The 17,613-nt window shown below is 43.1% G+C and overlaps 1 protein-coding gene across 1 annotated transcript in view; it reads right to left on the reverse strand.

Annotated features, from left to right (window-relative positions):
• Positions 1-17,373, reverse strand: part of ankrd6a (ankyrin repeat domain 6a) — a 17,811-nt gene extending 438 nt beyond the window's left edge. The window contains exons 1-14 of the mRNA XM_076293350.1: positions 17,293-17,373; positions 12,748-12,849; positions 12,029-12,127; positions 11,147-11,245; positions 9,977-10,075; positions 9,628-9,726; positions 7,811-7,888; positions 7,260-7,361; positions 6,575-6,706; positions 4,775-4,918; positions 4,152-4,304; positions 2,045-2,158; positions 737-1,046; positions 1-254 (exon numbers count right to left, since the gene is read on the reverse strand). The exon at positions 1-254 is cut by the window's left edge and continues 438 nt beyond it. Of these exons, the coding sequence (XP_076149465.1) occupies positions 1-254; positions 737-1,046; positions 2,045-2,158; positions 4,152-4,304; positions 4,775-4,918; positions 6,575-6,706; positions 7,260-7,361; positions 7,811-7,888; positions 9,628-9,726; positions 9,977-10,075; positions 11,147-11,245; positions 12,029-12,127; positions 12,748-12,849; positions 17,293-17,373 (1,866 nt within the window). The remainder of the gene's footprint in view (positions 255-736; positions 1,047-2,044; positions 2,159-4,151; positions 4,305-4,774; positions 4,919-6,574; positions 6,707-7,259; positions 7,362-7,810; positions 7,889-9,627; positions 9,727-9,976; positions 10,076-11,146; positions 11,246-12,028; positions 12,128-12,747; positions 12,850-17,292) is intronic.
• Between the last annotated feature and the right edge of the window lie 240 nt (positions 17,374-17,613).

Genomic DNA, 17,613 nt, shown 5'->3' on the forward strand with positions numbered 1-17,613 from the left:
AGCGTCGTCCGGGTCACTCTCTGGCTGGCGGCTGCAGGGTGACAGGCTGTCGCTGGGGGTGCTCAGGTAGAACTCGTCCCCCCCACCGCGCCGGTCAGCTCGGGGCTCGGAGGAGTCGGTCTCCTGCAGGTCCGCCGGCAGCCACTGGGGGTCGCCAGAGATGGGCCGCGGCCTAGAGAAGAGCTTGTGCCGGACCATGGGCAGGTGCAGAGAGGGGACGGCGTAGTCCAGCTCAGGCGGGTGCTGCTGGTCCTCTACTCAGGGTGGGGGCGGAATATAAATATAACAATATAACAATTAACAATAAAGCATTATACACTATTATTGCCCTGAAAATTTTCTGAAATTATATTAAAGAAATAATAATGAAAGAAATTAATACAAATATGAATGAAATATGATTTCATTTTCAATTAATTTCTGTTGTCAGTTGTACATTTAATTTGAAAATGTGAGTAAGCACATAACATACAATAACTGTATTTTTAATGCATGCTGAATTGAAATCTACATCTTCCTTTGAAACATAAATATTCTAAAATGTGTCGATTCTTGAATGACAAAAACACTTTATGGTGTTAGTGTGTGTGTAGTACTAGGCAGTGGACTCACCTGAGACAATGTGTGTGTGTGTGTGTGTGTGTGTGTGTGTGTGTGTGTGTGTGTGTCTGTGTGTGAGAATGACAAAAACACTTTAGGGCTTTAGTGTGTGTCTAGTACTAGGCAGTGGACTCACCTGAGGAGCTGTCCACTTTCACCTCGAAGTACTTCCTGCCAAACACGTCGTCGAAGTCGGGTCCTTGGCCGGCGGCGTAGGGTCCCAACCCTGGGCTGGGCAGCACGTTGACGTAGGTGGCCAAGGAGCTGGTGCTCTCCTCCGACACCACCGAGAGAAGCGGCAAGCACTCGGGGTCCGTCTCCAGCAGCGATTGGTCCACGGAGGGAGAGGGGAGGAGCTTGAAGTACTGCGGGTCGCCGGGCAGGCACACATCCATGTCCTGGATCTTGGACATGCACCAGTTCTTCAGCTCACTGGCCTTCCTGGCCTGCTTACCAGACAGACCACTGCAAGGTTAGTCCATATGACCACTGCATGGTTAGTCCATATGACCACTGCAAGGTTAGTCCATATGACCACTGCATGATTAGTCCATATGACCACTGCAAGGTTAGTCCATATGACCACTGCATGGTTAGATCATATGACCACTGCATGGTTAGTTCATATGACCACTGCATTGTTAGATCATATGACCACTGCATGGTTAGTTCATATGACCACTGCATGGTTAGATCATATGACCACTACAAGGTTAGTCCATATGACCACTGCATGGTTAGTTCATATGACCACTGCAAGGTTAGTTCATATGATCACTGCAAGGTAAGTTCATATGACCACTGCAAGGTTAGATCATATGACCACTACAAGGTTGGTCCATATGATCACTGCAAGGTAAGTTCATATGACCACTGCAAGGTTAGTCCATATGACCACTGCAAGGTTAGTCCATATGACCACTGCAAGGTTAGTTTATAGTATATGACCACTGCAAGGTTAGTTCATATAACCACTGCATGGTAAGTTCATACGACACGCACACCGAATTATTTTGCAAATCACATATACACCAATATCTGCACCTGCCAGGAGCCAATTTTATAAGTCTATATACACAGTGTGCTGCTTTAACACAGGCTAATTATTAGTGGCAGAAATGAAGCATTTAAGAATTAGCATAAATGAAAACCATTATGATGCTTAGTTTTGACTGAGTTTTGGTTGGGCAGATTATGTATAAAGGTTTTCATGTATTATGGTTTGATTTCCTGTCTCAAATTGACTGTGTGTGTGTGTGCGTGTGTGTGTGCGTGTGTGTGTGTGTGTGTGTGTGTGTGTGTGTGTAGATGTTCGTGTGTGTGCGTGTGTGTGTGTGTGTGTGTGTGTGTGTGCATGTGTGTGTGTGTGTGTGTGTGTGTGTGTGTGTGTGTGTGTGTGTGTGTGTGTGGTTAGAGAGGTGTGTTGTTTGTGGTCTGGTCATACCTGTCTGCGCTCTTCATTCAGTCTCTCTATGGTGGACCGTTGGTTGATGCGGTACAGACATTCCATCCCCTCCACAGACACGCGTTCTTGTGCTATCTTCTGGAGCACTTTGATCTGACCCCCGAGGAATATATGTATATACAGAACACACACACACACACACACACACACACACACACAGTTCTTTAGAGTCTTATCTGTCTTTGTTAATGCTTTCTCTTTGATCCGCACCCAGGAGGAATGTTAAACAATGTCTCTTGATTAGAAAACTGTGCACCAACTGTGCAATTATTTTCCTTCAACCCAGATCAGCATTGACTCTGGAGGAGTCCTAGGCATGCTCTGACACAGTCGGCTAGACTTCCTTTCTAGTCTTATGCTATTGGCGCGCTCTCAGATATGCTTTTATTTGATATGTGCATTGTTATAAAAACTGACGGACAAGGTGGAATGTCTCTTACTGTATTCCTTGTTTATCGTTATGGCAATACATACAGCATTTATTATACAGGATGCACCATGTTTATGAGGCAGGTGAAATCTTGTAACATGAATGAAAGATAAAATCTGACAGAAATCTGAGACTCATAACACCTTGGGCAGCCGTGGCCTACTGGTTAGTGCTTCGGACTTGTAACCGGAGGGTTGCCAGTTTGAACCCCGACCAGTAGGCACGGCTGAAGTGCCCTTGAGCAAGGCACCTAACCCCTCACTGCTCCCCGAGCGCCGCTGTTGATGCAGGCAGCTCACTGTGCCGGGATTAGTGTGTGCTTCACCTCACTGTGTGTTCACTGTGTGCTGAGTGTGTTTCACTAATTCACAGATTGGGATAAATGCAGAGACCAAATTTCCCTCACGGGATCAAAAGAGTATATATACTTATATATATATTTATACTTGAGAAGGGATGAATGACGAACGTGTTTGAGCAACTAGAAACAGGTCTATAAGCAACAAGTGATGGGTGTTTGAATGATGACAGATGGGTGTTTAAGTAATGAGTGTCAGGTATTTGAGTGACGAGTGATGATGTTTAAGAGCGCATTCACACTAGACCGTTTGGTCAGGACCCGAGTTCGTTTGGACAGATGGTTCGGTGATTTTTGCTAATGTGAACGCAGTCTGGATGCGGACCCGGGTCCACTAGAGAACAGTGGTCTGGGGTACGATTCGTAAGAACAGTGGTCTGGGGTACGATTCGTAAGAACTCCGGTGCAGTTCGAATTCTATCTGCTCCTAAACCAGGAAATAAACTGCCGTTTTTACGACATTACAAAGTGATATTGGTAAAAAGAAGCTAGTGTTTATGACATAAACAGACCCAGGTCTACAAACAAAAATGTAATGTGAACGGAGACCAGACACGGTTCAGTTAAACGGACACTGTGTGAGGCCAACCTAAGTGATGAATGATGGGTGTTTAAGCTTCGCGACCCTCTATCGGCTATAACCGCACTATGCAAGTTTGCCAGATCGGGTAGCGGTTCTGTAGTTCGATGGAATGAGACATACGAAACTACAAAATTGACTTGCTTCTGATGTCGCAATACATCATACTTTCATAAAATCATGCAACGTACTCTACCTTGTCTGTAGACATCGTTATTTCCGAAGCCAGTGCTGGATAAACAAATAGCGTGCGTGCAACAGGAAAAGTGCTTTGGTGTTGCTTTGTGATGAGTGACGGGTATTTGAGTGATGAGTGACGGGTGTTTAGGTAATGAGTGACCGGTGTTTAGGTGATGACTGACGGGTGTTTGATTGATGAGTGACAGGTGTTTAGGTGATGAGTGATGGGTGTTTCATTGATGAGTGACAGGTGTTTAGGTGATGAGTGAGTGACGGGTGTTTAGGTGATGAGTGACGGGTGTTTAGGTGATGAGTGACGGGTGTTTAGGTGATGAGTGAGTGACAGGTGTTTAGGTGATGAGTGACAGGTGTTTAGGTGATGAGTGAGTGACGGGTGTTTAGGTGATGAGTGACGGGTGTTTAGGTGATGAGTGACGGGTGTTTAGGTGATGAGTGAGTGACAGGTGTTTAGGTGATGAGTGACGGGTGCTTAGGTGATGAGTGAGTGACGGGTGTTTCGCTGATGAGTGACGCACACCTGGTGTTTGCTCTGTCGGTCCATGCGGCCCAGCTTGCTGTTCATCTCCTCGTGGATGCTGTAGATCTGGGACCGGATCTCCATTTTGGTGGCCTTTAGCTGGTTCTCCAGCTTCTTGATGAGAGGCTTGCAGTGGCAGTCTGTGGCCGGGGCCTGAGGGCAGAGATAACAACATTGCCCCCCATGGGGACGCTGCACTAAAGATCCACTACAAGATAATATATTGTGTTGATACGACCTACTAAGTCATATACATCACTCAGAATTATTTGAGACCATAAGAGTTTGTTTCGATACATTTTAACATTAGGCTATTAAGATCTTGTTAGCTTATAATCATACCACTTAGCAGTAATACAATATTTACAGTATTTTTTCACACCTCCCGTCTTTTACATAACCTTAATTCTATTAGTAGTGTCTCTGTTGTTGGGCTTTGATGTGCAATATGCTGCAATATGTGCTTTAGGCTACAGGTAATGTAATAAAGATACTGTATTTATATATGAAATGTACCGTGTATTTTTTTTTTTAAACGTTTGCATTCTGTACACTGCTTACAGTCGGCTAGAATCGCAGTTTATAAACAAACAAACAAAAAAAACCAAATCCCTCGTTCTGACCTGTTTGATTTTGCCGTCCTTGTCGCGGTACAGCGTGTACAGTTGGTAGGCTTTGCCGTCGGGGAAGGTGATGTCGTCATCGTCCAGGGGGCTGGCGCTGCGCGCTCTTCTGCCGTGGCCCTCCCTCCTCGCGTGGGGGTCAGCCTGAAACACCAGCAGCAGATGAGGGCCGACAACACACACACTCTAAGGATGTTTTTTAACTTCTTAACTATCAAAAAGAATTTTTGCCTGAAAAAAGTTTTTGCCTGAAATTGCACTGTGCCTATTTACAAGGGCATTGTTCCCACCTCTTCTGGGGCCTACCATCAAATGTTGGACCTCTATAGAAAGCTGAGAACCTCTAGTTTTCGTAGGAAACAGTCTAAATAAATGTGTGATGTACTCACAAAGAGTTACAGAGGCTAGAATATAGTTTTTTCTTTCTGCCGGATTACAAGCATCTCTGAACTGACCACATTTCAGCCCTCTAGGTCTCTTGATATCCCTTAGAAACACAACTGAGCCCTAGCTCCAGGTCTTGTGAAGTTGTGTGCAAAAGTAGATCAATATAGAATGAAAATATGAGTGCTTTAGACTATTATTTGCCAAGGTATGCCCATGCGTTTTGTAAAATGCCTATGGATACTCCCCATAGGACTTTTTGTTATCCAAAATGCATACTGACAATCAAATGCTTACTGCACATGAACCCCTTTGTGTAGAAGCATAATCCTGGTCTCAAATGAAAGGTAACACTTTGAGGTTTCATGCTTGTATTTGGATTATACTTCAGGGGTTCTGATATGGAATGACTACACTAAATATGGAATGATTACAAAAATGTCTCTATTTTTACATTTACTTTGTTGGTTCAATGAGTGTGTATAAGATAGACTATACATCTGTACAACTAATATTGGATAACACAACATGAAGATTCAATTTCTATGGATTCTTGTGAATATTTCAGTACCCAATATGTTGCATCTACTTATTGTGCTGCAGCTACACTGCAGCCAGAAGTCAGGGTAGCACCAAAAGCGGAAGGGGGGGAGGGGGGCATTTTGGATCAAATTTAATTGAGACATAATAAGATTAATCTGAGAATGTAAAGCACTATACAGATTGTACATGAAAAAAATGACATTTTTGGATTCCCAAGAGTCAAAGCTTTGAAATGGTGTATAACATTACTATGCTACATAGAAATATGGTGCATACAATTGATTTAGAATGTTGGGGGGAGGTGGGAGAGGGGGGTAACCGTCCCGCCAGTGGTTTTAAGCATATTTATTTATCTATTTGTTTATTTATTGGCTTTATTGAAGTGTGACAGTGGAGAGGGACAGGAAGCAAGTGGTGAGAGAGGGATTGGGGGGGGGCAGGTCAGACTTGAACCCCAGAAAGCCTGCATTATTTGTACCATTACCTTGTATACAAAACATACTCTACTTATTCTAGATCAGGGGTCTCCAACAGGTAGCTCCCCACCTGTTTCTAAGTACCGGTAGCTCTCCAAAAGGTTTGAGAAAGATGTTTATAAATCTGAAAAATTCCAATGAAATCAAATTCACAGTCTACAAAGAGAGAGGGTAAATGAGTTGAAAGGAACCTTTAAAAAGCATAGAAATCTTATTCAGTGGTTTTGGGTGGAGATCAGCTATGTGAATACAAGGAATGGTACTACTAACATAAAAGCTCTTGGACATGCCTTGACAGTATGCACTGCATGTATCAATGCAAAGTATGCATTGATCATCAATTCATCAGCTCAGCACTCCTTTGAACGCAAAAAAATGTGTCTTTGTGTCCTCGTACCCTGTCTTTGAGCCTGCGTAACTTCCTCCTGTTTCGAGGGCTGGACATAGCTTTGCTGACCATCTCGATGCGTTTGTTGAGAGCCTGGTCACTGCTGTGTGAGTCCTCAGCCTCAGCCACGGACGTGTTCTCCTGCAAGAACCCACACACACACACACAAACATTTTCTGCAGTCGTGACTGATCATTGATCATTGTTATGCTCTACCATGCTAGCACAGGTATAACTGTGTGCATTAATAAATGAGTCCAGTTTTCCAGCGCTGGGGTGAAACTTGAGTGTGGTAGAGAATCTTAATCAAGAGATCTGGACTCTTCTGAAGGTGCAATGGGGTTAGAACCCATGAGCTGGAAAATAGAGTGCTGGATCCCTGCAGTTGAGCATGTCCACAGGAGTGTGTGTGTGTGTGTGTGTGTGTGTGTGTGTGTGTGTGTGTGTGTGTGTGTGTGTGTGTGTGTGTTTGTCTGCATTTGTTTGTGTGTGTGTGTGTGTGTGTGTGTGTTTGTCTGCATTTGTTTGTGTGTGTGTGTGTCAGCTGAAACAGCGTGTGCTTGAGTGCTTGTTTCTGCCCGAGCTGATGCCTCTCTGCCCCAGACTTTACCTTGCCTTCAGTGAGTGTGTGTGTGTGTGTGTGTGTGTGTGTGTGTGTGTGTGTGTGTGTGTGTGTGTGTGTGTGTGTGTGTACCTTGCCTGCAGGGATCTCAACCCTGGGGACGGACTGAGCTCTCCGGGCCTTCAGCTGGTCTCTCCTCTTCCTCACTGTCCTCGCCCGAGCAAAGCCATGACCCTGACAGGCAGACAGACAGACAGACAGACAGACAGACAGAGTAGATTTTAGTCCAGATTTGAGTCTCATCAGTTCAGTATGGAAAGACTGAAATGAAACATTGTACACATACCATGTGACCGCACACTTAAGTCCATCTAAGAAAGGCAGTATAATGAAATGATATGCTGCTCTCTCTCCTCTTGATGTGTGGTGAGTGACCTTGTGGTGAATGACCTTGTGGTGAGTGACTTTGTGTTGAGTGACCTTGTGGTGAATGACCTTGTGGTGAATGACTTTGTGGTGAATGATCTTGTGGTGAGTGACCTTGTTGTAAGTGACTTTGTGGTGAGTGACTTTGTGGTGAGTGACCTTGTGGTGAATGACCTTGTGGTGAATGACCTTGTGGTGACCTTGTGTCTGCGTGGCGTGGAGAGGCAGGTAGAGTGTGCTCCGTCAGCGCTGCTTACCTGGTCTGCTTTGGACAGGAGCACGGCCACCTCTCTGTGGTTCTGGTCCCGGGCTTTATCAACAGCAGTCTGACCCGCCTGAGGAAGAGTCGGGTACACTAAGGTCTGAAATCAGGCCTTCAATGATCACACACAATACATCTGGGAAATATGGATTTGCATGTGTTTATTTGTTTGTTTGTTTGTTTGTTTGTTTGTTCATTCAAGCAACTATTGAATCCATCAATCAATCAATCAGTCAAGCAACCAATCAATCAATCAATCATTCATTCAATCAATCAATCAGTCATAGCTTATATATGCAATCAATCGTTTCATAACACTTTTTAAAACTGAATCTGTGAAAATAAATATGTATCATCTCATCACTGTCTTTCTCATTTTCATGTTGTCAGTTGAAACACTTGACATATATATTAATTAACATGTACCTTGAGTAAACATTTCAAACTTGATGAACTTCTACTTTTCTTCTGGTGTTACAGTTTTTCTCGAATTTCTTTAATTTTTGTGTCAACTCTGACATCACATTTTCAAATCAATTAACGACTTTTGCTTGCAAAAAATGTTTATTCTCTCAAAACATTTAAAACATGCAGGAAAATCTAATTTTGCCTTCAAACAACACATCTTGTTCTAATTCTGGTTCTAATTGTTCTGGTATTAGAAAAGCTGAAAAGACTAAATGTATTAAATAAAAATTAATTGTATTCATTCTTCTCAAGATGTAACACGTAATGCCTACAGTTAGCACCTAGACGAGACAAAACTTTTGCACTGTTTTCTTCACCGAATACAGGCAGTACAGTACTTTCTCTAAATGTGTCTTAGAGCCATACTCAGTGCTGCTGGCCACAACTGCTTTGGATGCAAATGGCCAGTGGCAATGAAGGCCGCCCCTCCCCCTCTCTCTCGTGCGTGCTCAAGACATGTTCCCAATTAAATATAGCATAACGTTGAAATTAGATCTGCTGCCTAGTGGAGATTGAGAGGACACATACTGTAGGTCATTGCATGTAACATGCTGTTGCTGCATTTTGACACTGTAAACGTTCGAAAGAATGAAAAGCAGCTTAAAGTAAAGCTACTTATATTTATTGGCTACATTTTGACACTGTAAACGTTCGAAAGAATGAAAAGCAGCTTAAAGTAAAGCTACTTATATTTATTGGCTACATTTTGACACTGTAAACAGTTTGAAGTAAAGCTACTCATATTTATTGGCTACATTTTGACACTGTAAACGTTCGAAAGAATGAAAAGCAGTTTGAAGTAAAGCTACTTATATTTATTGGCTACATTTTGATACTGTAAACAGTTTGAAGTAAAGCTACTTATATTTATTGGCTACATTTTGACACTGTAAACGTTTGAAAGAATGAAAAGCAGTTTGAAGTAAAGCTACTTATATTTATTGGCTACATTTTGACACTGTAAACAGTTTGAAGTAAAGCTACTTATATTTATTGGCTACATTTTGACACTGTAAACAGTTTGAAGTAAAGCTACTTATATTTATTGGCTACATTTTGGTGCCCCGACGGCCCTTGGTGCCCTATATGCACAGTGTGTGATGCACGTGGCAAATATCAACACAACACATCAACACATGGTATCTTTTATGGATAGGACTTTCAGTTCACACAGGTGTATCAGAGATTCAGACTTACGCAAGAAATCTCTGCCACCTGTGAATAGATGTTTTCCTTTTGTTTAGCACAGGAAAACCAATAGAGTTTGGGGCCTTTGGGGTCAAAGCAATCGAGAAAAACTGTAATGTGCATGTAATAGGCCTAATCAAGCTCCCACTAACTCACATTGTTTTTAATGCCGCTGTCAGCTCCAGACTCTAGCAGTAGATTAACTGTCTTCTTGTGGTTTAGTGCAGCAGCAACGTGCAGGGCAGTATCTCCAACCTGAAAACAACATCTCAGCACATTGTATTTGGCCTCTTTCATTAACCTCATTTATATACACAAATCTCATATCATTTCATAATAACAGGTCATGAGCAACACACTTCATATGTAAATGCTAACTGGCCGTACAGGTCAGTGAATAACCAATTCATTTCCTGGAAATGGAAAAGCGTTTTTTTTTCGAGGTGTTGAGTGGGAAATGGTGTTGACACTGGTACAGCATTGGGTGAGCGCCATGGCAACCTACCTCATTCTTCTCCGCCACAGAGCAAAGAGCGCCCAGCAGAATTTTGATCATGGCAAACTGATTGTAGCGAGAGGCGATGTGCAAACATGTGTCTCCTACCTGATAAAGATCACAGAGAACAGTTACTCTCTCACATGTCTCCTGCCTGATCAAGAGGCAGAGAACAGCGAGGGGGAAGGGAAGTATTAAATATGGCAGCACAATTTGATAGTGAGAGGGGGAGAGAAGGACAAAGAGAGAAAAGAGATAGAAAGAGAGAAAGACAGAAAGAGAGGGAGAGATCGCAAGACAATGTGAGAGAGAAAGAGAGAGAGGAACACAGCATGAGAGGGAGATAGAAAGAAAGACAGAAAGGGAGAGAGTGTGATAGAAATGAGAGAAAGAACGACAGAGAGAAAAAGAGAGAGTGTGTGATAGAGAGAAAAACAAAGAAAGAAATGGGAGATAGAAAGAAAGAAAGACAGACAGAGAAGGAGAGATAGCAAGAGGACATGAGAGAGAAAGAGAGAGGGAGAGGGAGAGAGTGTGTGATAGAGAGAGAGAGAAAGAGAGAGAACACAGAAAGAAAGGGAAATAGAAAGAAAGACAGAAAGATAGCATGAGTGAAAGAGACAGAAAGACAGACAGAGGTCTAGTCTAACTGATTAACTGAATTGTATGTTCCTATAAGTATAAGTATATATACTCTTTTTGATCCCGTGAGGGCAATTTGGTCTCTACATTTATCCCAATCGGTGAATTAGTGAAACACAACCAGCACACAGTGAACACACAGTGAGGTGAAGCACACACTAATCCCGGCACAGTGAGCTGCCTGCTACAACAGCGGCGCTCAGGGAGCAGTGAGGGGTTAGGTGCCTTGCTCAAGGGCACTTCAGCCGTGCCTACTGGTCAGGGTTCGAACCGGCAACCCTCCAGTTAGAAGTCCGAAGCCCTAACCAGTAGGCCACGGCTCTATGTTAAAAGTCTGTATGTTGTTTGTGTGGGCTTGTTCTCAATGTAAACATGAGCATGACTTAAATACTACTTTCTCTTCTGTGTGCTTGACAAATGACTCTTTCAATGCAGCCGTGCACAAATCCGGTGGATTAGGCCTGGATTAAATAGCAGGCGAGCCGCTGGGTGCTGTGTGTAAATAGTGTGCGGTCAGATTAACACAGTTGGACAAACATGGTTCTTGCTGTCGGGCTGGGATCCTCCGAGCAGTAGGAGACGCGCACTCTGGCAGTGGCCATTCTGACTGGCCAGATGCAATGCTGTGTTTCCTGCCTGGACAAGGAGAGAGAGAGAGAATCAGAGAGAGAAAGAGGAGATAGAGAAGAGAGAATCAGAGAGAGAGAGAGGGGAGAGAGATAGAGGGGGAGAGAGAGATAGGGAAAGACAGCAAGGGATAGGGAGAGAGATAGAGAGAGAGAGAAATAGATAGCGTGAGAGAGGAAGAGAGGAGAGAAAAGGGTGTTAAAGGTTTGAGAGGTTGTAATATATAAACTATTGACTTGGTTTACATGGGATACATTTGGTTTACATTGAATTCTTTTGGTTTGTATTGGACTGCATTGAACAGGATTAGCAAGCACTCATGTCTATGAAGGGGGATTACTGGCTTTACCAGCAACTCTTGGAGTAACCACTGGATCAAATGATGTTCTACTACAGTATATGTTTACAAAAGTAATACAGCACTAAATAATGTGTTGAAAATAACACAACTTGCGTTGTTTTTAACACACCTCTGTGTCCAGATAGGGACAACACAGTTTGTGTTGTTTTCAACACATTCATGTTAAGAGTGTACAAGATCAGTGGTTGCTCCTGAAGTCACCTGAATAAATCAGTAAACATGTTTCACTGTATGTTCCTCTGGTTTGGCTCGTTTTGGTTTGGATTGGACAGCACTGGATAGGTTTGGTGTTGAAGGATGGACAGGTTTGGGGTGTTTACCTTATTCCTAACGTGGACGTAGGTTTGGGGTGTTTACCTTATTCCTAACGTGGACGTAGGTTTGGGGTGTTTACCTCATTCCTAACGTGGACGTAGGTTTGGGGTGTTTACCTTATTCTTAACGTGGACGTCAGCGCCGGCCTTCACCAGGAGTTTGACACACTGACCGAAGCCGTGCCAGGACACCTCGTGCAATGCGGTGTTTCCGTCCTGCCAAAGAGGAAGTGATGTCAAGTGACACAGTTCAGTTCTTAACACCACAACTCACCAAGACACCAATCAGTCACAGGGGGGTCACAATGCAAGTGCATTATGAATCAAGTGCTCAAAAGGCGGTGACATAACCTACTCTGTATATAATGGCACTACACCACTATAATCTCTGACATCTATCAGACAACCCAGTGGACGTGGACACACACACACACACACACACACACACACACACACACACACACACACTATTATGCATGAACTCTTGCTGGCAGATTCCAGGGGTCTGGGAGCCGCTATCAAAATGCATCAATGTGGAACTTCCAGGAGACATGGGATGTCTGCAATCTAAAAACAGGATCTCAGTTCTCAGTGTTTCACACTTCCTGTGCTTTGTATGTGAGAGGTGCTGTTTTGCTGATTTCCGTTTAGGTGTCAAAGCATGAGACTCGTGTCTCAGAAAATTGATGACGAAGATGTTCAGCACACCACGCGTTTCAACACATTGGATTCAAGAGTGCAGTGTGAAATGGGGAAAGAGTCTCTCGGTGTGAAATGGGGTAAGAGTCTCTCGGTGTGAAATGGGGTAAGAGTCTCTCGGTGGAAGAGATACTTGCTTTGTCCTGCAGGTCCAGAGCGCAGCCACCTTTGATAAGAGCTGCGACACCATCACGGTTCCCCACCATCGCCGCTCTGTGAAGCGCTGTCTGATGGGACTGCTGTGGGGTAGAGGACAGGGAGAGGGGGAAGAGACATCAGAGAGAGAGAGAGAGAGAGAGAGAGAGAGAGGGGGGGGGGGTTGAGAGAGAGAGGGAGCAAGAGAGTGGAGATATGAGAGAGAGAGGGGGGGCATACGTGAGAGACAGGGAGAGAAAGAGTAAGTGAGGGAGAGAGGAAAGACAGAGAAAAATGGATGAATGACAAATAGACAGACAGATAGATAGAAACATGGAGAGGGAGAGAAGGGAAAGGGAAGAGAAGAGAAGAAGACGGGAAGAGAAGAGGAGAAGACGGGAAGAGAAGAGAAGAAGACGGGAAGAGAGGGAGATATTGAGGAAAGCAGGAAAACAGCACAGTGCAGCCCTTATTCCAGTCCTCCACAACACGTGCACAGCAACAGTGTACTAAGATGTGGGACACCGTACTAATTCTTTTCAAATTCCACTTTTCTCCACCAAGAGGCACTCGAAGAGCAGGGATGTGCATCCTCTCAACACGTTGTGTAAAATCACAATTCACTGAAGTAGAGGCTAATGATCTAACTGTTAAATTTTTACAATTAAAAAAATAAAAATGGCTTTCAGACACAATTTCATATTTAGATTTAATATTCAAAGTCAAAGTCAAAGTCAAAGTCAAAGTCAGCTTTATTGTCAATTTCTTCACATGTTCCAGACATACAAAGAGATCGAAATTACGTTTCTCACTATCCCACGGTGGAGACAAGACATATTTTAACAATTTTAAGTCCACAGACAAACATAACATTCAAGTAAACAAAAAAGTAAGTAAATAAGTAAATAAGAGGGCACATATAATGAAAAAAAATAAGAGCAGCAAAATTTGGTTGAATTGTGCATAGACAGTCAATAAAATAAAATACTAGTGCAAAGTCAGGCCAATAAGAGGCTGAGGTAGTTCTGTTTGACCTAAGTAAGAAATAAAGTGGCATAGTGGTGCAAGTTATGTAAGAGCAGCAGAAGTGTTGTGTTTCCAGGACAACAACAACAAGTTGCAAAGTGTACAAGTGTGCAAGTGGAGTGGTGCAGGCGGCCATTTGTGGGTCCAATGTCCAGGATGTTATGTAGCTGAGGGTGGAGGGGGGAGAGGAGGGAGAGAGTTCAGCATCCTAACAGCTTGGTGTATGAAGCTGTTGGTGAGTCTGGTAGTGCGGGAGCGCAGGCTTCTGTACCTCTTCCCAGAGGGCAGTAGATCAAACAGATTGTGAGCGGGGTGACTTGCATCACTCACAATTTTGGTCGCCTTGCGGGTGAGGTGGGTGGTGTAAATGTCCTTCAGGGAGGGGAGTGAAGCACCAATAATCCTTCCAGCTGTGTTCACTATGCGCTGCAGGGCTTTCCTGTTGTATTCAGTGCAGCTTCCGCCCCACACAGCGATACAGCTGGAGAGGATGCTCTCAATGGTGCCTCGGTAGAATGTGGTCATGATGGCTGGTGGAGCACTTGCTCGCCTGAGTTTCCGCAGGAAGTACAGGCGGCGCTGAGCTCTCTTCGCCAGTGATGCTGTGTTGGTGGTCCAGGAGAGGTCTTCACTGATGTGCACCCCCAGGAATTTGGTGCTGCTCGCTCTCTCCACCACAGCACCGTCGATGGTCAGTGGCAGGTGTTGGGTGTGACCTCTCCGGAAGTCAACAACAATCTCTTTGGTCTTGCTGACGTTCAGCAGGAGGTTGTTGTCCCTGCACCACGTGGTCAGATGGTCGACCTCCAACCTGTATTGAGTCTCGTCGCCCTTGGTGATGAGACCCACCAGAGTTGTGTCGTCAGCAAATTTCACTATGTGATTGTTGCTGTAGGTTGCAGTGCAGTCATGCGTCAGCAGGGTGAAGAGCAGCGGACTGAGCACGCAGCCTTGGGGGGCCCCTGTGCTCAGTGTGATGCTGCTTGAGGTATTGTTGCCAACACGTACTACTTGAGGCCTCTGATTCAGTACTGCAGCTGAGGGGTATTTGTTGTAGATCCAAAATAACTATCATCCTTTATCAATATAATGTTCATAAGAGGTGTTTAAGTGTATAAACTAACTATCATCCCTTAGATTGTCAATATAATGTTCCTAAGAGGTGTTTAAGTATAGCCTGGGTGCCAGCCGAACTTAGTCCCGCCCACAACATTTGAGGTCTGGAAGTTCTGACTAGAATTGAGTATGGCTACGTCAGGCTAGTTTACAAGTATACAAACTAACAATCATCCCTTATATGTCAATATGTTGTTCCTAAGAGGTGTTTCAGTTGATCCAAACTAAATATCATCCCTTACATATCAATATAATGTTGCTAAGAGGTGTTTCAGTTGATCCAAACTAAATATCATCCCTTACATATCAATATAATGTTGCTAAGAGGTGTTTCAGTTGATCCAAACTAAATATCATCCCTTACATATCAATATAATGTTGCTAAGAGGTGTTTCAGTTGATCCAAACTGACCATCATCCCCTGTGGTGACAGGAATGGGCATGGTCCACACAGAGGTACAGAGTGGCTCACAGACACGAGGTGAAGACGCGGAACATGGAAATGATGCTCTTACTGCTAGATGAGAGAGAAATAAACACATCCCATCAGCACAGAGAAGAGCATGTGTGTTGGTCTTCTAGATAAGATGGAAATAAACACATCCCATCAGCACAGAGAAGAGACTGTGTGTTGGTCTTCTAGATAAGAGGGAAATAAACACATCCCATCAGCACAGAGAAGAGCATGTGTGTTGGTCTTCTAGATAAAAGGGAAATAAACACATCCCATCAGCACAGAGAAGAGCATGTGTGTTGGTCTTGCTGTGTTTGATGTCAAATGGAAGAATGAAATTAATGCAAAATAATTCCACTGTGCATTACTGTAAGGTTCCAATCACAGGCATCTGTTTAGGCAGATAAGGAAGAGGAAGTATTTTTATGAATTTACTGTAAATCATATAATTTATACTTTAATTTGTTTCGAATACACTGCATTAGTTATAATGTTTCAAAAAATTTTTTACACTACATTACACCTACTGTATTTCATGTCTTAACCTAAATGCCATGCACCCAAACAAACGACCAAAATGGCACATAACCACAAACCGCATTCTCCCTAGTGTGTGTGTGTGTGTGTGTGTGTATGGCAAGCCGATTGAGCATTTATTCAGATATCTTGATATCAGGCATAATTGTCATGTACATGCAAGCCATTTCTGTCCACTAGTTAACTAGTGGGCCATTTCTGTGTGAACTAGTTAACTAGTGACAGCCAAAATGCTCACTAGTTAACTAGTAAGGCCCAAATTCTCTCTAGTTATCTAGTTCATATGTTTCATATCTTACTAGTTAACTAGTAATGCTCAGCATGTTCACTAGTTAACTAGTGGACATTGCAATGTGCACTAGTTAACTAGTTTAAAGACTTCTATATATTACTAGTCAACTAGTAAGGTACAAAAATGTTTACTAGCTGACTACTGAATGTCAAATTCCCACTTGTTAACTTCTATGTAATTTGGCCAGCCGCTTAAGCATTTATTCTGATATCTTGATATCAGGCCAACATGCAAGCCATGTTTGTCAACTAGTTAACTAGTGAGCCATGTTTGTGCACACTAGTTAACTAGTGACAGCATAAATGCCCACTAGTTAACTAGTGAACACATTTCAGCTTCACTAGTTAACTAGTGAGAGCCAGAAATGTCCACTAGTTAACTAGTAAAGGCCAAAATGCATACCAGTCAGCTAGTTGAAGGCTTTTGGGTCTAACTAGTTAACTAGTGACTGCCAAAAATGTGCACATGTTTACTAGTGAAGGCAAAACACCTCACTAGTTAACTAGTTGCAGTAGGTCAATATCACTAGTTAACTAGTGAACCATAAATGGCTTACTAGCTAGCTAGGTGATGGCAGTAGTCTCACTAGTTAACTAGTTGATGCATCCTTTGTCCAAACTAGTTAACTAGTGAGGTCATAAATGTATACTAGTAAACTAGTTGAAGCCTAAATTCACACTAGTCAGCTAATGGCGCAGAATTAAAATTAGGAGGCGGAGAACTCTGGAAATTGATCCCACCCAGTCTATATGTAAATTTACTGTTCATAGCCTCGCGATCAGGTCCTGATGGGTGCCCCTAGTGGCTAAAGTGACACACTGCTCTGCAACGGTACTTCAGTATAGATAGTAAAGCAGAGCCTGCAGTATGCAGTATCTCATATTCTGTCAAAATGGTTTTTAATAATAACAGGGAAACCCCATGCAAGGGATCGATTTTATTATTATTCTTTGTTTATTGTTGCTAGGCAACCACAGACATGTATCCATTCAGTCGCGCTTTTCTGATTAATAACTGAAAAACAAAAGATTGTACACATTAACTGCACACATTAACTGCAAATGGTTTCAAAAGTAATTAAAAGCTCAAGAAAAAAATTCATGTACTACTAAAGAATTGAACCCTGGTCTCCCACATGATCTCCTGCTGCTTAACCACTTGAGCCAGACTTGCCACACCAGCACTGCTATCATCAATGTTCATGTTACTGAAAGGTTTCGTTGCTAGGCAACCATATACAAATGCCTCCAGTTTTATAGCGATTTTCAGACTAATAACTGAAAAACTAAAGATTGTAGACATTAACTGAACGAAGATTATAGCAATACACCACAACTTTGTCACTAGACGTGTTATCAAAACATATTTTTATGCCCAAACGATCTTAGTTTATAAAAGTTTGCTCTTAGAACAGCCTGGATGAAGTCAGCCATGTTTTCTAGG

Source organism: Alosa pseudoharengus, unplaced genomic scaffold (assembly GCF_046254945.1).
Source record: "Alosa pseudoharengus isolate Yale_2024_CS ecotype anadromous, Long Island Sound unplaced genomic scaffold, YU_APseudo_1.1 YU_APseudo_1.1_scf_2, whole genome shotgun sequence".
NCBI classification, from domain to species: Eukaryota; Metazoa; Chordata; class Actinopteri; order Clupeiformes; family Clupeidae; genus Alosa; species Alosa pseudoharengus.